The 22,507-nt window shown below is 42.8% G+C and overlaps 9 protein-coding genes across 9 annotated transcripts; 3 read left to right on the plus strand and 6 right to left on the minus strand.

Moving 5' to 3' along the window:
• Positions 1-178: 178 nt before the first annotated feature.
• On the plus strand, positions 179-1,568 carry EAF01_011042 (uncharacterized protein; the record flags this gene model as incomplete). Its single annotated transcript, XM_038919299.1, has 3 exons — positions 179-989; positions 1,041-1,269; positions 1,322-1,568. The coding sequence occupies 3 exons, from the start codon at positions 179-181 to the stop codon at positions 1,566-1,568; spliced, it is 1,287 nt and encodes a 428-aa protein (XP_038765170.1).
• Positions 1,569-1,761: 193 nt separating this feature from the next.
• Positions 1,762-2,697, minus strand: EAF01_011043 (uncharacterized protein; the record flags this gene model as incomplete). The annotated part of the gene is made up of 5 exons (XM_038919300.1): positions 1,762-1,855; positions 1,910-2,129; positions 2,189-2,318; positions 2,368-2,585; positions 2,649-2,697. 5 exons carry the CDS (start codon positions 2,695-2,697, stop codon positions 1,762-1,764), a joined length of 711 nt encoding a protein of 236 aa, XP_038765171.1.
• Positions 2,698-5,673: 2,976 nt separating this feature from the next.
• On the minus strand, positions 5,674-6,696 carry EAF01_011044 (uncharacterized protein; the record flags this gene model as incomplete). Its single annotated transcript, XM_038919301.1, has 2 exons — positions 5,674-5,824; positions 5,960-6,696. 2 exons carry the CDS (start codon positions 6,694-6,696, stop codon positions 5,674-5,676), a joined length of 888 nt encoding a protein of 295 aa, XP_038765172.1.
• Positions 6,697-7,150: 454 nt separating this feature from the next.
• Positions 7,151-9,177, minus strand: EAF01_011045 (uncharacterized protein; the record flags this gene model as incomplete). Its single annotated transcript, XM_038919302.1, has 3 exons — positions 7,151-8,493; positions 8,562-8,859; positions 8,926-9,177. 3 exons carry the CDS (start codon positions 9,175-9,177, stop codon positions 7,304-7,306), a joined length of 1,740 nt encoding a protein of 579 aa, XP_038765173.1. The 3' UTR covers positions 7,151-7,303.
• A 1,141-nt stretch (positions 9,178-10,318) lies between these two features.
• Positions 10,319-12,211, minus strand: EAF01_011046 (uncharacterized protein; the record flags this gene model as incomplete). The annotated part of the gene is made up of 2 exons (XM_038919303.1): positions 10,319-11,930; positions 11,982-12,211. The coding sequence occupies 2 exons, from the start codon at positions 12,209-12,211 to the stop codon at positions 10,319-10,321; spliced, it is 1,842 nt and encodes a 613-aa protein (XP_038765174.1).
• A 325-nt stretch (positions 12,212-12,536) lies between these two features.
• On the plus strand, positions 12,537-14,231 carry EAF01_011047 (uncharacterized protein; the record flags this gene model as incomplete). Its single annotated transcript, XM_038919304.1, has 3 exons — positions 12,537-12,647; positions 12,700-12,847; positions 12,907-14,231. The coding sequence occupies 3 exons, from the start codon at positions 12,537-12,539 to the stop codon at positions 14,229-14,231; spliced, it is 1,584 nt and encodes a 527-aa protein (XP_038765175.1).
• A 908-nt stretch (positions 14,232-15,139) lies between these two features.
• EAF01_011048 (uncharacterized protein) lies at positions 15,140-16,600 on the minus strand (the record flags this gene model as incomplete). Its single annotated transcript, XM_038919305.1, has 6 exons — positions 15,140-15,248; positions 15,357-15,488; positions 15,548-15,619; positions 15,701-16,213; positions 16,261-16,292; positions 16,385-16,600. 6 exons carry the CDS (start codon positions 16,598-16,600, stop codon positions 15,140-15,142), a joined length of 1,074 nt encoding a protein of 357 aa, XP_038765176.1.
• A 580-nt stretch (positions 16,601-17,180) lies between these two features.
• EAF01_011049 (uncharacterized protein) lies at positions 17,181-18,390 on the minus strand (the record flags this gene model as incomplete). The annotated part of the gene is made up of 2 exons (XM_038919306.1): positions 17,181-18,043; positions 18,252-18,390. The coding sequence occupies 2 exons, from the start codon at positions 18,388-18,390 to the stop codon at positions 17,181-17,183; spliced, it is 1,002 nt and encodes a 333-aa protein (XP_038765177.1).
• Positions 18,391-20,327: 1,937 nt separating this feature from the next.
• Positions 20,328-22,109, plus strand: EAF01_011050 (uncharacterized protein; the record flags this gene model as incomplete). The annotated part of the gene is made up of 4 exons (XM_038919307.1): positions 20,328-20,352; positions 20,403-20,457; positions 20,511-20,967; positions 21,021-22,109. 4 exons carry the CDS (start codon positions 20,328-20,330, stop codon positions 22,107-22,109), a joined length of 1,626 nt encoding a protein of 541 aa, XP_038765178.1.
• Between the last annotated feature and the right edge of the window lie 398 nt (positions 22,110-22,507).

Raw genomic sequence — 22,507 nt, forward strand, 5'->3', positions numbered from 1 at the left:
AACGAACCATTCGTGCGTGATATATTGAGAGACAAACACCTCACACCAGGTAACTACATATTTATGGAAAAGATGTTATAGTCTTCCCATTGTTCATTGTGAATGACTATCGCTGCTTAGATCGCTGCTTGATGCTTCGGTTGTCAACTTGCACATACTTCACGATACAACGTTCACGATGACCTCTCAAACCTCCATGGGTACTTCTTATCTCATAGTGGGATCAGGAGTCTTTGGTACATCAACCGCTTACCATATCTCACTTACACATCCCAATTCATCAATAACCCTTTTGGATCGTTCATCCTCCTTTCCATGTTCGCTTGCTGCTTCTCATGATTGCAACAAGATTGTTCGTGCTGATTATGAAGATATATTCTATTGCGAGTTAGCCCTCAAAGCCCGTGAAATGTGGAAGAATGATCCATTATATAAGCCATACTATCATGAGTCTGGCTTTGTTATCGTTGATGATACTGGTCTTGGACGCAGAGTCATTGATAATTATGAAAAATTGGGAATTCTCGACCATCAAGCTAGGATTGCTGGACCGGATGAAATGAAAACTTTGTATGGAGGATTATTCAAAGGAACCGATTGGAGAGGCGTGAAAGAAGTCTTCGTCAATGAAGGTAGTGGATGGGCTGAGGCTACAAAAGCAGTTCGCAAGGTGACCGAAATGGCAATGGCGAATGGTGTGAAGTTTATCGAAGGAGACGTGGAAAATCTTATTTTGACAATAGATGGAACATGTCTTGGCGTAATGACGAAGGATGGTAGGACCTTTCGCGCAGACAAGATCATATTGTCAACTGGAGCAGGTACAGCGAAGTTGCTCGCAGATTCCGCACCGCAGATGCACCACATCCTGGCTGAGGATCGAATTACTGCAGCTGCAATTGTGTCTGGCCATGTCCATTTGAGTGAGACCGAGTACGATGGGATCAGAAATACTCCAGTGTTCGATCATGCAGTTGGAAATGTCTTAGGTAAGTGGTGACTAAAATGAAGGTCAAACAACGATATTAAATCTCGAATAGGTGCCGTACTTCCTCCTACGAATGGGATTCTCAAATTCTATCTGGATGTCACTCTCAAACATACAACACTCCATGAACGCTCAGGGCATATGATATCAGCCCCGCCTGACGAAGCTGATCAAGCGCAACGTAACGTTCCCAAAAAGCTTCAGGAGTGCTACCGAGTAATGAGAGGGATTTACAGTGAATTGGCTGAAAATATGAAATTCGATTCTTTTCGCATGTGCTGGTAGGCAGAATCATGGGTCTTTTTTTATTCTCAAAGCTAATCCTGTAATTAGGGATGGAATTACCCCTGATCAAGATTTTATAATCTCGGCACACCCACGATGTCAGAATCTGCATATTGCTACAGGCGGTTCTTTTCATGGGTGGAAATTCCTACCAATTATTGGAGATTATGTTGTGCAGATGCTTGACAACAAATTGGATGCTAATCTTCTCAAACGATGGGCATGGGATCGTGATCAAAAGGGAAGTGTACATAAGAATTTTGTTCCCAAAAGAGAACTGAGGGATTTGATATGACTTGAAAGTACGCTTTTTATTAATGACTAGGATCAAAACCAGGAGATCTAACAATTTATCGCAGAGCTGATGCAGTTCAAGTGCCCGAATGTAATTCCCTCTACGCGGACAAGAAAACATACATTGGGAGACTTCGTTTGTCTAAACAGTAGGAATGATCCAGCTTTGAGTTTTGGCTTCTTCGGGAAATCATCTAAAGGAGGATTTGAGCTTCTCCTGGCTGGATGGTACCGTTTCCGATAGCATAACCATGGGCACGGGCAACTAAAGAGTATGGAACCAAGTATCTATAATATGTTAGTATCGCTTTTCTCCTTGGAGGTGGTGATCTGTTAACTTACTTGTCAAGGTATGGGAGAACCTCTGCAGCACCAGGGGTGTTTCTCCAATCTCTCATCAAATCCATGGTAATTCCAAACAATCCCATGAGATGAACACCAGCTTGCTCCATGCGTCGATTGGCATCCGAAGCCAATTTATCACTGAAAGTACCACTCGCTTCGGTGTTTGCCCAAACATCATAGCCTGCCTCAATAAGTGAGAGAGCAAGGAAAGAAGTACCTGTTTGTTTCCATCAGAATAAGACTCCGAGATATATTTTGAGTCAAGGACAAACTTACAAACTTCGGTGACAATTCCACCAATGATCAATTGTTTCTTGCCAGTGGCTTCAACAGCGGCACGGAATTCAGCGTTGTCCCAGGCATTAACTTCTCCTTGGCGCTTGATGTAAGGGGCAGTTGGATGCATCTATCATCATTAGCATCATTTCGGAACGATGCAGGTCATAGGTACTCACGGCAATGATCTCCTCTGGGAGATTGCTGTTTGGCCCTTGCTCAGCAGAAGTGGTCAAGATGGTTGGAAGATCGAAGAGATTTCCAAGAGCTGCATGACCGAGAAGTGATTGTCTAAAGACAGTTGGATCATAATCTCTTACGAGCTCGGAAAGTCCAATTTGGTGATCAATAACAAGAAGAGCGGCATCACTCTTGTTGAGACGATCGAAGGTAAAACCTGCTGGGTTGTTAGCATTCTGGCTCTGGCTGCAGAATTGAAAATAGCAGTCGATATATGTACCTTCGACGGCAATGGCAGACGCCAAGATCATGGAGGTAGAGAACTTCATGGTGTTGATGGAAAGATCTAGATTTAACTTTAAATTGTTGAAGTGAGTCTATGATGATGGGATGAGTGATGAGGATGATGATCGAAATGGTCGGAAACTCTCTTCCTCTTATACACAACCTCTTGACTACCAAAAGATCTCGAGACGACATTAGCACCTCAATATCTCGATATGTCTCACCGATCTAGATCCACCTATCTCATCACTCGCAAGGAAGTAATCAGAATACCGGATCCCCAGCTGTGCAACTAGACGATTTAACCTCCGGCACAATCTACAATTTTCTAGCAATATCTACGATTTCCACAACTTTACCTAACGGTCAGCCCGACAACCAACGGTAAATTCACCGTCATACAAAACTAGGCGACCACCATCAACGCCCAAAATCAAATATTACCCCTACTTACCTATGGTTTTCCTCCGATACTGTGAAGAAGCTCGCTTCAAACGAGATATTTCCCCTCCGGGCACCTGGTCCGTGGGTATTAATCGTGTGGAGAACTCTCATGCAAGGACCTTACTCAGCGCGGAACAAGCATGCTTCATGCAACGGCATCTCAATGTGTAAGCAGATATTCTCCATCTCCAATCGAGTGTGGAGTATAATGCAATTCAGGACTATTCTTTTATCAATGTACTAGCACGGTAATTTTTCTGTTTTGGGAATAATCAATTTTCCTATCATGGAATGTGGGAGTTGATTGGATAGGATAGGGAATTAGTATGGTGCTAGTGCTCCATAATTTCTGATGAGTAACGAAGGGTAAGCGATGTCAGCATTTGGCAATGATTGATCGTTGTTCATTCATTAACTTATTATTATAATGTAAGGTTAATATGGCTTGGCGAGATTTGATATCGTTTGGTAAGAATCTTCAAATGGGTTACTTAAGTATGGTAAGCAGATTGGTGAATTGAGAGGTGTGTTATTAATCGGGGTGCAGCGGTGCCTAGATCACGGGATGGAGAAATTTTTGGGTGTATACCTAGGTATTGTACTTTGTACTTTATGTAATGATTGGGAAATCGTTAGGGAAATCTTGGGAAGCGGATAGAAGAATGTTATAGGTTGTCTTGGATGGATGAATGTTTGTTGAGAGATTACTTTGGAGGTGGGTCGTTTTACTCATGCATTCGCGATATCAACGGCTACATGGTAATAACTTTTGAAGTGTCAAATAACTTCTTCTGGCCGTGTACGCATATAGTTTGGAGATGACGATTTGGAAATGATGATTTGGAGAATGATGGTTCTGAGCGTTTACCCATGGAAAGCATAAAGTGATGCTCCATCTATAAGTTCTTCAAAGAAACGTTTGTTTTTAGTCGAGGACTTAACAATCCACTGAAATTGAGTGCGCGTTATGGAACTTGTGTGAAGCAAACAAGTACGTGCAGTATCCTCGGTATTGCTTTTTCATCCCACATAGGCATATCTCCGAAGTATGATGCAAGATATTGGTCCATGAAAGGGCTAAGAGTCAGACCGGGAGCTTGTTCAGACTTTTGCTCTACCAGCGGCTTTTTTTGACCGTTCTCATCATGTAAAATTAACCTCTGTGAATACTTCATTTACAAGTATTCCTATTTCAGGTCCGAAGGTCTGTATCTAGTCCCCATTGTTCGACAACTTTCCATACCTGGACATCGAGAAGCAAATGAGTACATCCTCTTCCTACTTCGATACTCAAGTCTCGCCCTAGGCTCTTTGCGTATGGATAAGAAACATGATCATCTCGCTACCTCTCATTTACCCATTTGAATCCCTAGCTAAGAGATACGATACTGTAACAATCATCAAAATTAGCACGAACTTCGAAGTGCGGTCTGCACTGATGAGTCTTGTCACAGACCCACAGACACACGAAACTTCCATATTGCTACAGTCACAATCAGTAGAGATCTAGAAGCAGAGGGATATTTGTGGTTAAGATGGGAGTGAGAAGCGGGTAGTAAGGATTATTACAGAAGTCTACGCGATCTCTGATACCAGGTACTACACTACATCAGATATTACGAAATACTGATTACTCACTGCTCAGTAATATTTAGGATTTACTTGAGAGGAATGAGGTATAGTTATGTATTTAGGTACCATATAATGATTGTGATTCATGTAATTTCTATAATCTATCCTCATATCTCATACATTAAAATACCCCCCCCACCCTTTACATTCTTCAGAGATCGCTTATAAACTACCTATCCCCACGCATGATCCCCTATTCCATACACCATTCCCTCTCCATTCCCATCAAAATCTCATCTCAATATTCTTCTTTTCAACACCAAGGGCTTCTCGATCTTCTGAAAAGCCAGTATATCCTCTTCTATTGTGCAGATTTGCTACCAGTCTTTGTCATCCAAGAATCTAGTCGATGAGCTGATATCAATCAGATATCCTTACACGCATCTATGTCAATTTCTGACATTTTTGATATTATAATGTCATACATACATCGCATCGAGTATTTGAAATGTGATATCTGTGTGACATATTAAGAACTCGAAGAGCCGCAAAGTTATGTGGTCTGATGTGAGTTCTTCTGTGTCAAGTATTGCAATCCAATACTCAAATGAAAGCGAAACAGAAGAAGACGTTCGAACTCCTCTAAGGAAATATAGTCCTTCATACACCCTTGTAACATTAGCACTCTCGATTAACTCAAGAATACAGTCTATACATATTTCAATCCAGGTCCACCAGAGGGGATATTCAATCAGCCCAGTATGTGGTTCAACAGACTTTAAAACCCCCCTCATATTCATATTGGCTACCTAGTAATCCAATCCAGCCCATGACTTGATGAAAGTTAGATATTACTATTCCAGCTAGTGATTCTCGCTACATCGTAGAATCCAGTCCTAAAATAAGAGTATACTTGCTGTATCTATGTTACCGAAACCCAGAACGCTGATTTTTTGACTCCCGGCGATTACTCACGCATTCAAATGACCGCAATCACAACTGATCTATTCCCATCGCGAGTTCCTCTCCATTCCCATTCCACTATCGCTATTTCTATCTCTTTGGGACTTCACAATCGAAATCGAGACCTTCAATGGGGCATCTCTGTAGGATGTACCATCGATAGCTCGCATAGCCTCTTCAGCCTCCTCAGGGCTGACAAAATCAACAAAACAAAAGTTTCATCTATTATCCAGATTATTTTCACGAGGGCTTACCCTCTTGCTTACTCCATCGCTAGAAAAAATTAACATACGGTCGTCCGATTCTAGATACTCAAAATAAACTTACATTTTGAAACCCTCGAAGATTGATCGAATCTCCAATTCATTCTCCGTCTGATCCAGCATTCTAGGCAACCCACCCACATACAACTGTCTACCTTCTCCTTTCGCCTTTGAAACCTGGAAATGTCTCAACGCATCACTTGGTCCGCTCTGTCCCGCAAGTCTATCATATTGCGTGTCTCTAGCCCTGGAATCCCAATTACCCCAGCGATTATAGCTAGAATTGGTATTCTCGCTACCAGTCTCTTGATCCGGACCACCACGTCTAACATTCCCCTTAGGTCGACAAGGACGACATTTAACCAGACGACCAGATATTGTAAGGCCCTCCAGAGTTTGCATAGCCTTATCTGCGACCTCCTTCTCCGCAAACTCAATAAAACAATATCCTGGACAACGGCCCGTGAAAGGATCAATAGATATATGAACATTATTAACAGAAGCTATACCGTTCCTGGTAAGAAACTCATTAATAACATCTGGTGTAGTGGTATAAAGCAAATTCCCCAAATAAACACGACGACCTTCTGCAATAGCCTGGAGAGTTTCAGGCGACTCTTCATTTTGTCGTTCTGGTCTGTGGACTTTCACGTCCTCGGCCCGGCTTCGTTCGGCGAGAGACACGATGGGTTGTCTTTGACGGTGATCATCTCTGGGTGCTTGGTTGGACCAGTTTGTTGGTCTGGATTCAGAGCTTGTGTTTGCTGAAGCGCGAACTCTCCAGTTTGATGAATCGGACATGATTGTGTGGCCGAGTTGAGGAACCTCTGCCTGGGATGCAATGGGAAACAGAAATGGAAAGCGTATTTTGAAGAAGTGATAAATTCGATTCTTATTCTTACCAAAGTGGGAAGCGATTGAAGATGCTAGAAACCAATTCTCTGGAATGAGCTTTGTATGAAATTGGCTTTGTCCTGTACTATTCATTGTGATATCTGAACCTGGAACGGAAGGATCTTATTTGAATAAAAGATTTGTAAAGATTGGAATAATGTGACATTAAGAAGCATTTCCATTTTAGTCAACGAAGTGCTGCACTCCGCAGACCGCATACATAGACTGGAATAGCTACAACAATTTTCAATCATAGCATTCTTAGCACCCATTCCAAGATCCATCTCACATAGCTGAAACTTATCTTTCATTTTAGCACCCAGATGCTCGCCAAATATAGAGTAAAATTCCAAAGTATGTGTTTGTATTCAGAGTCTAGCATTGCTACGTAACATAATCTCGACTTGACGATAATAAACTAAAGTCACAGCGCTCTCTCCAACCCTCTCATGATATACTTCATTATTAAACCCCCGCAACAAAATATACAACAAAATATACACCAAAACAAACACTACTCAACCATAACGTCATCATCGTCTTCCGTAAGATCAACAACGATCGCTTCAGCAGGAACTGTCTGTCCGGTATGCGATGTAGAGACTGGACCACTGGCGGGTTTTTGGTCTAAACCAGGGTTGTCAGTTATGGCCATCGGGGTACCATAAGCATTCCTAGCAATAGATTTGGGTTTCGATGGCAGACCATTGATACCAGTTCCGTGAGAGACAGTGGGATTGTGGATACTAGACCGATCGTTTATGGGTCCATTCGTATCTCCCCTACTGTTTCCACGCATGAACCTAGCATTGTTATCACGCCTAGTACCCCGGTTCGCCATGGGACCACCACCTCTACCCGGCCTATGCGGCGAACCGACTTGTGACAACATAATAAGCTCGCCCGAGAAGTTTTCTGCTGGCTCAGGATTAGGTGCATTCCTGTCGAAATTCAGCGTAAAAGATTTTTCAAGCGATTTGAAATCCCCAAGGTGTTTCATTTCCTCATCGCTGAGTTTGCCGCCATTTTTAGCAAGTTCTATGGTATCAGTTTCACTTATCCCAAGGACTTTATACTCTTGGTGTAGTCGCGCGACTTTCTCTTTTTTTCCCTCAAGTTCCGCGGTGAGCGCAAAAATCTCTTTTTGGAGCTTATCCTGCCAAATCTCATTGTCCTCTTTCATGGCTATGATGGCATCGAGCCGACGGACCATGATTGGCTTACCAGATGCCTTCCGATCAATCTCCAAACAATATTCGAGCTTCTCTTTCCAGAGTTCGAACTCTGGAACGAAAATATCATCTCGAAATATGTGTGCGATTTCCAGAGCATCTTCAATCATTGCCCTGATACTATCGATTGCGACCTGTGTAAGTCTATGTACCGCAAGATGGCGTATCCCGCTCACCCGTAGGAAGAGGGAATCAAGAGAAAAACGTGCTTGACGGCCAATGGCTTCAACTGGTATGTGACACTCGCTCATTGCACCCCACCATAAGTTCAGCTCTACATTCTCGGGACATTCCCATGTATTCGCATTCAGCATATCGGGAAGCCACTTTTGTACGAATCGATAACACATTGACTCCAATGCAGTTTGCAAAGATCGAAGTACTGTTATTTGAAGTATGAAGGGCAAATAAGGGAGGTCGGACTTTTGCTGGGAATAGTGACCATGAGGCTTGTCTTTGAATTTTGGACGGACTAGAATGAGACCGTTCAGATTAGCTTTATACAAAGAGATTTTGAATCAGGGGCCATATGAATCCTACCCTTCGAACGTAAGCTCCTGTCAGAATACCGGGCTCGTTTCAATTCTCTTGATCCATAATATTCAGGTATTTGGCCTCGACCTGATTTATCGTTTTTGCATTGAGGTTTTGGAAGATGAAGTTGATCTGGTCTAGTTGGTACGATTGACGAATCTGGGCGACAGAGAACCATGCTTGGGACACTTGTTGCATCCTGAGATGTCTTTGAGATCTTCCCCCCTTGAACTCTTGGGAAGGATTTTATTGCCCGTCTATCCACAGACCCGTCAACTGGACTCAGGTCATCTGCTTTAGAATGCTGTAACATTCATGATTAATAAAAGGCACTCTACCATTGAATAAATATTGAGCGACGAACACCAACCTTTGAATTATTGATAGGTTTCCTGTCAACACTCTCCTGATCATTATCGCCAATATTTGATTCTTCGAAAGATCCTTCATTTGAAGAAATCTCTAATATTTCTGTAAAGGTGATAGCAGTTTTTGGAGCAGCTGCAGCTTCTTTCAAAACACTTGTGTGACGAACGCATTGTTTGGCAGTATCGTTTGTGTCTTTCATAATCGTGTCCTTCATGATTGTGTCTTTGTCCTTGTCCTTCATAGTTGTGTCCATGATTGCAGGTGTTACCAAACGTCGAGGTAGGTAGGAAATTGAGGTTGGAGGTTGAAAATGGAAGTAGAGTTTATTAGTTGTGGAAGAGAATAAATAAACAATAACCGATATTGGCAAAATAATTGTTGTGGGAGGTCGGGACTCGGAAGTCGGAAGTAAAGAGGTCGGTGTGGTCCGAAATGGACCGAATATTCACTTTCTTATTGAATTTCTCCTTCCTGTCCCGTGATCAAATGAACCTGCTGCTGCGGTCTAGAAAGGAAAGAGTGAATGAGCAAAGAGATAAATTGAGATAAATTGAGATAAATTGAGATAAAATGAGATAAAAGATTCATTAGTTCGAAAACGTTTACATGAATAAAGTGTGAAAATTGTGAGAAATATTTGGCGTCAATTTCGTATACACTTTAATTCCATGGATATATAAAAAGCTTCTGAAAGATATATTTACTGTACTCACACCTATCAGCAAAAGAAACTCTTCATTGCTGTAAAACATTCTTCCCATCGCAGACGTGACTTCTGAACTGACTTTTGAACGATGAACTTGTTATGAGCATATGATATAAACATGAAATAGAATACGCTCTGTGCTTGTCTGCTACTATTGCATTACACAGATCTCTACTAGATCTACAAAGGCTCACCACGGATCTTTGATCAAATTCACTACTCACAAAGTTTTGTGTTATTTGCCTCCACTCTCTACAGCCCTTCAGTCTAATAATCCCATGTCCCTTTTCTCTTTCATCTTTCCTAAAATTCCATATTCCACACCAGAGCCCAAAATGTCTTCATCTACAACAATGGTAGTGAGACTGCTGAGGTTGCTATAGTTTCTGCTAGGGAGACTTGAAGGGTTGTTGGTCCATCAAGTGCCAAAACATAAATCCATTTTATCAAATCGTTTTGATCCATGGATGGCTAGGAGCTTTCTCATGAGTAGTGGTGTGTACCCTTTGATTCGTGAACAAGATACAGAGTCTGTATGATTATTGTCATGTCTGTCATGGTGCAGGATAAGGGGTCTATCTACATGACATGAACAAGATTTTGTGGACAGTCATACAATTATCAAGGCAGCTGACTCGATTCAATACCCAGTGCCATACTTGAAGTGGAAGCTGTCAAGACGACCATATTACCAATCAGTACCCAATACATCAAATAGATTTGTTGGCTTTTTGTTTGCTGTACCAGTTCGATTCGAGTTGTCCCGCTTCCATTTCTTCTTTTGCTTAGATGCTTCCGCAGAAGTGGTAGTAGATATTTCAATCGTTCGACTCAAATCTCCAAGAATCGTTTCTTTCATCTTCCTAAAGATGCAGTCCATTTTTTCGAACCCATTGAGATCACTGAGACATGGCAGGTCTTGAAGCATATCATTTAGTTCCAACAGTGATAAAGGGACTGAGTTACGGCCACCAATCAGGGTCAAAAAGGTTATCATCTGCTTCAAAATTCTGAAAGAGTAATGAGATCCTTGGATTTGGGCCATGACATGTATCATATCCCAATCCCACTCACTTGTCTTACTGATAGTGTCACCTGGGTCTGGGATTTGGAGTCTAGCCAAAACGTTTCTGCCCAGGCTTACTTTGTCTATCGACTCTGACCACTGCACATCTTGTGTAAATGAGATTAAGGTCCAGTGATCAGCAGCGCTTCGTCCCTTGACCCTGGACCGTGTCTCGTGGAGGAAGTTTATAACTTCAGTGCAAGCCTCTGAAATATCTGAAGCACCTGGAATTTCCCACGCCCTCCCGCGCGAAGCATTGGCTTGTCGTTTATTCTCAAAAACAGAGGTCCTCCTCTCTTCGACTGGAAGTACTAGATTGATGCAACCATATGCCAATTGTCGGATGGATGTGGACATCTCCCAAGCATTGGTTCGAGATGGGGAATCAATGAGCAATGGAAGAAAGATGTTGATATTGTTTGCACCATCCTGGGAGCTGCTTGAAGATTGGGAAAGGCCAAGACATTTCATAAAATGAGGAAACTGAAGAACATACTCACAAATACGAGGATCAAGAACTTGCAGAGCAGTCTTCACTACAGAAGGTTTGAGCAGCACCGAACTGAGAGTGGCTACATCAATATCCACTGGTAAATACTCCTTGACAAAGTCTTTATACATTTTTTGGTGCTGATTGATGGCGGTTAACGCAATTGCTTGTTTTAGTAACTTCGAAAAGCTACCATGGCAATCCATGAAAATCTCAAAAGCAAGAGCACGAATACCATGTGAAGATGGAAGGCCTAATCGCTTGATGATGGATCCAGCGTGGAATATCTGGGACTGTAGCATCCATGAATTGGCCTTGGATGAAACTTCAACATCTTGAAAGAAGCTCACAGAGCTGTCGATGCCAATTTCATGAACGAGAAGATCGGAATCGCCAGTGAGAATGATTCCACCATATCGGCTAACATAGCTGGCACAATATGTATCTGCTTCCCCCGGAACGATCGTAACGAGATGTTTGTATTTGTTAGCATTTTGTAAAGCTTCAATTATTGCAGGTACGAGAAAAGATGATGCGGGAAGCTTTGTGAAGTTGGGACGCTGGGGGGAAAATGCGAAAGGAAATGATGCAGGTATAGTTCGGTTTGTCGATGCAAGTCGGTACCTCAAACCAGACGCATATTCTTTGTGATATTTTTCTAGTTGCTGTGTATTTCGATTAAGCCTTTGGTAACGGACATCCAATTTGGCTGGGGGCAGATATCCATCAAAGTATATCCTTTTCCTGCTGCGAGTCAACACAACGAAGAGAAGCCTATAATCCCGTTGAACTCACACAACACTACCACTCCTTTCTAGGCCATCTAACCATGCCAATACAGTATCCCCAAGCTCTCTATACGATGGATTTGCTTCAAAGTAGTTTCCCGCAGACTTTTTGGTACCTAAACATATATGATAGATATGATATGCCAAACCTGGACCGTCAATCACGATATCTTTGCCCTTTAACGAATCGAGAGTTGCATAAGGACGTAAGAATGTTATTAGATGTGGAATCCCCATTGCTTTAATGGCAACAACAATGTTTGGACATTTGTGATATTTTGTTGTATTGATTGATTGATAGACGTGGCTCAAGATGTTTGTGATGAGTGAGGTGAGCCCTGTTCAGAGTGAAGTTTGAGTGAAGTTTGCGTGAAGCAACGATAAATTTTGGTGAAGGGATGAACAATTGATTTCATTGTCATTGATTGATTCTCCAAATTTCAGCCCCAAACCCCCGCTAGCGCAATCAACCCCACTACATATCCTGGATCTCTCGCCAAAACTTTTTCTTTTCTTCTTGACATTGAAAAAGCATCGTCAACCAAAAAAATCATCAACCAAGATGCGCAATACACTCATCTTCGCCGGCAGCTCATGTCCAAAGCTCACAGATCAAATATGTACGAACTTGGGAATGGCTTCGGCCCCAGTCGAGCTTACTCAGTTCGCAAATGTACTGTTTCTCACCTCCCAAAGAAGCAAGCTGTTCAGCTAATAAATTCTAGGGGGAGACGAGCGTCAAGATCATGACAAGCATTCGAGAGAAGGATGTATTCGTCGTTCAATCGGGTAGTTCGAGGATAAATGATAGTATCATGGAGCTTTTGATCATGATATCTGCGTGCAAAGGAGGATCCGCGAACAAAATTACAGGTTCGTGCGCCGATTCTCTATTTCTTACCATCGCAAGACACAATTGCTAACTTTTACAGCTGTTCTGCCCTACTTCCCATATAGTAGGCAGTCGAAAAAGAAGTCACACCGAGGAGCTATCACTGCTCGTATGCTCGCAAATCTTCTACATGTTGCCGGAATCAATCATGTCATCACCGTCGATCTACACGCTTCACAAATGCAAGGCTTCTTCAAATGTCCCGTTGATAATCTTCACGCGGAACCATTGATTGCACGTTGGATTCGGCGCAATGTGCAGGAGTGGAATGAAGCTGTTTGCGTTTCCAAGAATGCTGGTGGCACCAAAAGAGTAACATCTCTAGCAGATTCTCTGAAACTCAATTTCGGAATGGTCACAACAGACAGAAGACGAACCCCCGCGAATATGTCAATGAGTATGATCATGAATCAAATTGAAAACTCTACAGGCGAAGATTTGCATGCAGATATCAATAAGCTACATATCGACGCATCCCCTGCAATGGGAGAAGAGACGGCTGAAGAACCTAAACATGACGGAGAAACAGACCCTATCTCTTCAATGTTACTAGACGGAGATTCAGTCTCACATCAGACAAGAGCCCGTCAAGACAGCCATCCATCTCCACCACAGCGTCTGCACAATGCGCCATCGGCCATCAGATCCGGGCATCGAAATTCTGTTGGAGCATCCTCGCCTTTGATGCGAGCACACACTACCCCCGCACCAAGATCTACACCTGTCGATGAAGCGATAGAAGCACAATATACTGATGAGCGTGCTCGAGAGGTCACCCATGGTCGATTAGTTCAAGGTCATATCGTTTCAGATGACTATCCTTCGCCTACACAATCTGCGATGTCATCTTCCTTAATTCTCGAACGTCCTGAAGATGATCCCATGTCAATTTCTATGGCATCTTCAATCTTTAACCCTGAGCCACACGCACTCGGTGGAACAGCAGACGCTGCTGGTGATGCATCAGACGAGGAAGAAGAAGGATTCAAAGACTCAGGTCTCGAGCAGATGATTACATTGGTAGGAGATGTTCGAAATCGTACTGTCTTCATCGTTGATGATATGATTGATAAAGCTGGCAGCTGGATCGCCGCAGCTGAAACAGTTGTCAAACGTGGTGGTGCCAAAAAGGTCTATTGTATTGCTACGCACGGCCTTTTCGGAGGAGACGCCCTTGAAGAACTTCAAAACTGTGACTGTATCGACACCATTGTCGTTACAAACTCGTTCCCTATCCCGCCAGAGAAAGTAAAAGATGCAAAGAAGTTGCAAATTTTAGATTTATCAAAGCTACTCTCCGAGGCCATCAGAAGGAATCATTATGGAGAATCTATTTCTGCTCTTTTTACACATTCTAGCGATTAGATTTCTGGTTTACGATCGTTTGATTAATATCAAAATCAATCTGCAATTTGCTATATTCGAAGATTTATACCCATAGCGTGGCGTACGGTAGCGGAAAGATGGAAAGGATTATGACTGAATAAATTGCTAATTAGCAAACGGGACGGAATTGCATTCTCTTGGGAAGAGAATTAACGGCGGCGCAAATTCATAGAACCAGGTGTTCTCCATCGTCTCAATCTTGAGTCCTTCAGGTGCAGTGATGAATTTTGATATTATCATCCTAAGTATATCTCTTTTTTCCTCTTCCTTTATCCCGATTTTGTGCTATCACGTTCATTCCGAAGTGTTGATGCTTAACCTACACGGGGATGTTTCCAATCCTTTATCCAAGTTTCCCTATATCTTTTGCCTTATCGTTTTCCTCATTCTCTCTATTCTTGATAGACATTATACCCAGCGATGCGATCTATAGTGGTCGCAGGGGCATACCTTTCCTTTAGAAAGATGTCCTTAACGGAGCGTTGGTAGATTAAACACAAACTTGATATATCTATAGTTGCTTTTGTAACTGGTATGGAGAGACGATATTTGAAGGTGCTTTATTGAAAATATGATCGATAAAGGGCTGAATTTTCTTCGAACATTTTTGAATATACGGCTATTTGTGTGCAATGGATATTGCGTTCGAGATCAGATGGAATTATGTGGGTAGTTTGTATTTAGCACTTATGAGAAATGTCACAAAATAAAATTTCAATATAAATCTGATTGTCACATTCACATCATTGTTAAGAGGGCGTCGAGTTGAATGATCAGTGTACATGCATTTAAATCTAAGTACGTTCTACAGTATATAGTTGCTTATCTACAATATCGTGCATTGCCATGCCTCATCTGAATTCCATACATGCAATACTACCCTTCCACTAAGCTCCAGGACGGGAATAATCTAATGCCTCTACCCTCTTCCATACTTCTCTCACTACACGCTCTTGCTGTTGTCTTCCTGTTTCGGTGGGTGTGTCGCCTGCTGGTCTAGAGATTGGGAGGGAAGATTAGTATTAGCATTTGCTCTGCTAAAGTTATAAAATACAAGGTGGATGAAGGTGGATTTCTTAGGGGGTAGTGAAAGTGTGAACATACCTAATAGCCAAGTACAATCGACTGCCCAATTTCACTTCTCGGATAGGATCTGTCTCAGGATTGGCGGGAGGATTCGCGCTCGTTATTAAACCGCCGGCTTCGCGGAGAATGCAAATGCCTGCTGCTACGTCCCTGGGGTGTTTGTTAGTTGATGCAGAAAGTAGAGATTTGAATGGAAAAGATAAACGAACCATTCCCAGCAACCTCCTTCCCACCAAATGTCGAAAGCTCCGGTTGCTGTGTATGCTAAATCCATTGTTGCACTAAACAATCCAGTAATGTTAGTATTTTGGTGTCTCTTCCCCTCATATCATGAGAGATAGAGATGAGAACAAATGACTCACCTCCCCAAACTCCTGACCCCATGAACCATCCCTCCCTTTCCACCTCTCCCCCCAATCTCCGTAGCCAGATTCACAAAAGTATTGATTTTCTTTCTCAAATTTCCTCCCTCGATATCCCTCCTATCCTTCCCCCACTCACAACTAAACGTACAACCCTTTGGCGCCTCTTTTCCCAGCGGCTTTCCCTTTACATACGGTAACTTTCTCTTTCTCTTCAAACTTCCGTGGCCGAAACTAGAACCCCCAGATGGAACCTCATCACTCGCTCCCACATGATCGTTTTCCCACGCACCGTGTCCGGCTAAAGCAGAATAAGAAACATCGAGAATAGGAGCGTAGATGACTCCGATGATGGGGATGCCATTGATACAAAAGGCGATGGAGATACAGAACATAGGGAATAAATGTGTGTAATTCACTGTTCCGTCAAGAGGGTCGACGATCCAAGTTGGAGAGTCATCAACGAGGTATTGTTTGGAGGATCCGGAGGAATAGGTTTCTTCTCCGATGAATCTGGGGATTGTGAGCTAGCTTTCATAAATGCAAAGAACAGCATTTACTTATGTGAAGGATATCGACTTAATATCGCATGCTAAACAAATGCTTCGACATCTATTCGTTTCACGTGATTAGCATATCTCTTTTTAATCACACCATCTTGACGCATCAGATGGATGGATTTACTCCCCTCTGTACCCAGTGAAAATGACTCCAAGACATACCCAAATCAGTCTGTGTAACAATGTCCACTGCATTCATTTTTTCTTCCTCCTTCCCCCCTTCATCCCCCTCACATCTCTTTTCTACCCCGTCCATCAATATTTTGCCTGCTCTCCTCCCCAGGTCCAACGCAAATGCGTAGATTTCCTGGAGTTCTGCATCTGATATCATATCGGCCATTTTGATGTTTGTGAACCTCTGGGTATCAATTGGTGTATGACATGCACTGGAGGCTGGAGGAAACTTGTTGTTGGATGGCTCACAGTTAAGAGGCTCAGATATGAGTAGGCAGGCCCATGGATGAGCAAGACTTGATAAGTTGATAGGTCTGATAGTGGGGTTGTATTAGAAAGGATTGGATTGGAGGCTGATTATAGGCGTGCTGAAGCGTAGTGGGGTTGCGTAGTGGGGGGTTTTCATGCTGATTAAATACTAGGTAGATGTCTATTATCGAAAGGCCGGTAGATTAGTGATCTTTGTTTGTCTGGAGATTTACAAATACAATTTGAATTTGAATAGGAAGTTTGCTTTCATGAGGAAGTATGAGTTCACTTATGAAGCTTGCGAGAAATTGATATTAATCTTCCAAATTGAGTTCATTGATCGCTACAGTGTAATCGATCTTAATTTTATATATAGCCCGTGCAACCATTTATATTTTAACTATCAAGTTATATCACGTTTCTAAATAGCCAAAATCATCACATCTAATCCTAACGTCTCTCGGAGTTGAGTCCTGCACATACATTTAATCTGGACATCACGAACTCGCGTGCTCCGCCCTGTCACTCGCTAATTTTTCCAAAACAACACTCCTGACCTCCTTTACCGGTAACTGCTCAAGCTCAACTCCCAGCCAAACCTTATCTTGCTCTAACCCTTGGTTAATCATCGCTTCCACACCTCCTACTACCTGCCATCCAGCTTTTGTAGCTAGTGCTGCAATCTGTGTATCCGGACTTGGATGATAACACATTTCCAAGATTACACCCTTCTCACCCTTTTTCTTCAAAAACTCTGTAATGATTCCTCGCGCTCTATGTTCATCGTCGGATATTGGTGTGAAATCTGGAATTGCAGAAATAATTACTGTCGGTGCTGCTAATGACTTCGCTTGTTCTACCGATTCGATATATAATAGATTGTCTCCGAATCCGTTACTGCTGCATTCGGCAATCACAGCGTCGCACTCGAATTTATCTCGATTGACCATATATACGGTTTCGCAACCGAGGAATTTCTTCAATGCGTAGACGGCTGCCCGACAGGTTCCTCCGCCTCCGATTACCATACCTGCTGACCCTTTTATACTTGATATTGTTGCTGCTGATGCGTTCTGGAGGATAGCTTCGCGGACACCAATACAATCGGTGTTGGTTCCACAGAGGATTTTCTCACCAGTAGGCAATGTGCGGTGGTAGATAGTATTAATGGCACCAATGGCAGCGCCTTCTGGTGTAAGCTGGTCGAGGTATGGGATGATGGCTACTTTGAAGGGCATGGTTACGGAAGCGCCGAGAAATTTGGGGTCTTTGGTGAGTTCGATACAATCTTTGAGAGTTTGGGTCTCATAGAGAAATTGGAGGTAGTTGAGGTTTAATGAGCGGAAGATTGTGCCATGGACTGGTGATGGAATCATTGGTTAGCTGAAGATCTAGAAGAAAGAGGAGGGGGGGCCATTGTGGAAGTTCTAGTAACTGTGCATAGAGCGTGAAGTTTCTAAGGGATAGATGAATGCTCTCTTCAATGCAGCAAGCTCTAGGGGTTTGGGGACATGTCTCCATGGGAGTGATGCTGGATGAAGCAGATGATGTGAAGGATTAGAACTCACATAGAGGGGAGAGAGAATGAGCAATTGGATACCCAAACAGGTACGCAACTCGATCCAGGTGGGTGATTTCCGGGGGCGGGGTCTCCATCATTGCGGAGGGAATGGTGGCGCCAACGGTACTGGTGATTGTTTGTGACATGGCTGCAGATAATATTCAATAAAATGTTGCAACTCGAACCGTATATCCAAAAAGAGATGAGCTCTAATGTGAGTAAGAATATAATGGATTGGAGTTTGGAAAGCTGAGGAGACGAATGGGAGCGGAAAAGTTATTTCGAGAGGCAACCGAGGAAATGGAGCTTTGAAATCGTGGAGATATCTTGTTATCGATGGAGGAGCAAAGATCAAACAAACAAATCAATGGGGAATAATTGTATTCTCTATGAGCTAAGTCTCAGGGTCTAATGACATTAGTTCGAGAGCTGTCTAATCAAACCTATACTTTGTCCAGCTAATTAGTTTGATGACAATTCCACACGTCTTGACCTGTAAGATGCTTTGCAATGCGCGGAAATACATATACGCGTCGCAAATTGACAATCTGGAAGGTTGAAGCAGAACCCCACCAAATTTTGTACATGCAATGTACAGTTTCAGGCTTCCCATAGATTTGTTTTTGGATGAGATCTGATTTGTGAAATCAGAACCCTATTCTTTTGGTCAACCCGCAAATTTCTTTAGCCGTCCGTGAACATTAGGAATGATTCTACACGACATGGGGTATGGTTTGACTCAATTGAACCAATGATTAGCTCGAAGCCCCTTGTCGTGAATATTTTAGCGACGTCACTGTGCTATTCGAGGTTAGCGTTTCCGAAATAATTGTTTCTTAGCTGTGCTTCTATTACAATTTGATCGGAGCTTCTAGTTTCTTGTCTCCGCCATCAACGTCTCAAGGTTTAAGTAAAGCTATAGCTAAGAACCAAAGGCTTGCTTAAATGTCTTGGAGTGGCGGTGTTGGCTACAGAGGAGTGAATTCGTGAAAGAACAAGTGATTCAAAAAGCCATGGCGTTAGTTAGGATATGTCGGGTAAATATTTTGGGAGGTAAACATCTCGATATACTGCCATACTGAAGTAGACAACGAAGAAATTGATCCTTGGGTTGCAAGTTGCAGCACATACTCGTTATCTCGGGGCACCCAGATTGATTCGTGTTTTATAAAGATTACCAGCCTCAACATTCCTTCTTTTATTCTTCATATTTAAATCAGATAGAAGAATAATTTAAAGGGGCAAATTCCCCCGCTCATTCCCCATGGGGAGAACCACCGTGGAAGCCCTTTTCACGTGCTGACCAGGTCGATCGCCAATCATGTTCGTTGATAGCACCCAGAAAAAAAATGGAAAAGGTCTTTTCCCCTCAATTTTGATATTCTTTTCCGGGGAGACACTCACCCACACAATACCATTCTCTCCATCAAGTTTTCCATCTAAGAATCTAGCCTATACCAGAAGTAATCTAGTAAGATCTCAAAAAACTAGCCAAATCCCAATCTTTAGTGCTTATTGACCTTCAAATTCGCGCCTTTGCGCGCCAAATCTTCTTCCCCTTTCCCACCTCATGGCTTTCTAGATGCGGAGGCATACCATTTGCCGCGCACGGAAGATAAAAACGTGCCAAGAAACACACCAAAATGAAGATGAATCTTTCATTCTACCCCAGAATATACTCAGACTTCCTTGCCCAGTCCCAGAAGACGGAGCCGTAAGCGCGGCCAAAAGTAAGTTCTGGATGGCCGTCAAATTTTGAAGATCCACCATACCAAGTGTTATCTGGATTTTCTTCTTATAAAATGGGTGTTCCGTTACGAGTTGTCTTTTTCATCTCATCATCTTTCCTCTTTTCTATCTCTTTTCATATAAACAACTTGATTGTCGAGAGTATCTAGTGATTTTTGGCAATTTCACCAAAGTTGCGATAGTTATCTCAATACCACATTGCAGTTAGGCGGGTCCAAGGGTTCAAGCTTGTGACTCACGTTATCTCGAAGAATTTTTCTTCACCACGCCAAGGAATCTTGAGAAATCAGCAACTTCGAATTTGTGGAAGGATTGAAAGAAAAAATCATTCAAGATGGGTCTTTTGACTTTGGTAGAAGGTATAATATTTTGAGAGTCCTTCAAAAGAGTAGCCATTGACATTCATCAGATCGGCCTACGCCAGCATGTGTCTACAATGCCCGCGTATACTTTTGCGCGACTGTGTCAGTGATCCCGTTAAATATGCATAAATTCATCAAACTAATCTGTTATATAGAGCCGCATTTTGTGCAGTAATGATTGGATATGACTCCGCATTTATCGGAGGAACAATTGCTCTTCCATCTTTCAAGAGCGAATTCAATTGGTCCCAATATTCAGCCGATGAAGCTCTCCTTATCTCCGAAAATATCGTCTCACTCTATCAAGCTGGTGCTTTCTTTGGAGCTCTCTTCGCTTATGCAGCTGGTCACTACTTGGGTCGTAAAATGGGTCTTCAAGTGTTCTCCGGTATCTTCGTTGGTGGCGCTGGAATGATGTTGGGCGCCAATGGCGATAGAGGTCTTGGATTAATTTACGGTGGTAGAGTTTTGGCTGGTATTGGTGTTGGTGGTGCCTCCAATTTGACTCCTATCTACATTTCTGAGCTTTCTCCTCCTGCTATTAGAGGACGCTTGGTCGGACTGTATGAGATGGGATGGCAAGTTGGTGGTGTTGTTGGCTTCTGGATCAACGTAAGTTCTTTCCCAATGTATGCGGACTATTTTATTTATTGACATATGAACAGTATGGAGTCTCAACTACTATGCCCGCAAATCACAGACAATGGATCATCCCATTCGCCGTTCAACTAATCCCCGCTGGTCTCATGTTCGCCGGACTATTCTTGATTAAAGAATCCCCAAGATGGCTCATGAGCCGTGGTGATCGCGCAACCGCCCTCAAGAACCTCTGCTGGATCAGAAAACTTCCTCAAGATGATATCTACATGCTCGAGGAAGTATCCAGTATTGACGCTGCTCTCGAACAACAACAAGCCACCGTTGGACTCGGTTTCTGGCAACCTTTCCGAGCTCTCGGTAACGATCGCAAGGTCATATACCGTTTTGCTCTCGGTTGCTCTCTTTTCTTCTGGCAAAACACATCGGGTATCAACGCCATTAATTACTACTCTCCTACTGTCTTCAAGGAGATCGGTGTCGTCGGTACAAATGCCTCGCTCCTTACTACAGGTATCTTCGGTGTCATCAAGGCACTTGTTACACTCATCTGGCTTTTCTTCCTCATCGACAATTTCGGCCGTAGAAATCTCCTCATGTACGGTGCCTTCGCAGGAGCAATCTGTCTATACTACGTCGGTGGCTACATCGCCGTCGCAAATCCTTCTGCCAACCCCTCTACCACTCTCTCCGCAGGTGGCAAATCCGCCATGGCATTCTTTTATCTCTGGACCGCTTCCTACACTCCTTCATGGAACGGTACCCCATGGGTCATCAACTCCGAGATGTTCCCCCAACACGTCCGTACACTTGGTCAAGCGTTCGCAGCGGCGAGTAACTGGTTCTTCAATTTCTTGGTCGCTCGTTTCACGGCGCAAATGTTCAAAGCAATGGGATGGGGTGTTTTCATCTTCTTTGCTTCTTTGATGATGTGCAGTATCGTGTTCGTCTTCTTCTTGGTCCCTGAAACCAAGGGTATCCCATTAGAAAGTATGGATCGACTCTTCAGCTCCGAAATGAAGGCTAGACATGCCCATGCCGTTGTATTGAGAGAATTGAAGGAAGACGAAGAGACCTTCAGAAGAAACGTGGAAGGAAGTGGAATTGGATTGGACAAGGACGGAAACGGGAAAGGTGCTCATGTCGAAGTGGTCTGAAGTTGAACGGTACCTGGCCTGTTGTCAAAATGTGAAATTGGAAATGGGAAACTCAAAAGTTTGCCCGGGCTTGTGTTTGGTTTTTAGCGCTCAATGTGTTTTGAAGGTCGGCTTTTATTTTTTTATTTTAGGAATCAGATGCATATTTTTGAGGAAGTGCATCTATGATTACCGTTTACCATTATTGCACGCACATACGTATGCATTGATATTAATGAGTTTATGAGTATGATAATATCAAGAATTTAATTACGATTAAGAAAGAAGATCGATGACTTAATGATGACCCTCTTGATACTTACTGTGATTGCTTATTTTGGTGCCATGTCATACCTTATTTTCGTTGTTGACAGGTACAGAAAACTATCAATCTAAACTATGAAGCACAGTAATCTTGA

Source organism: Botrytis porri (assembly GCF_014898465.1).
Source record: "Botrytis porri strain MUCL 3234 chromosome Unknown BPOR_019, whole genome shotgun sequence".
NCBI lineage: Eukaryota > Fungi > Ascomycota > Leotiomycetes > Helotiales > Sclerotiniaceae > Botrytis > Botrytis porri.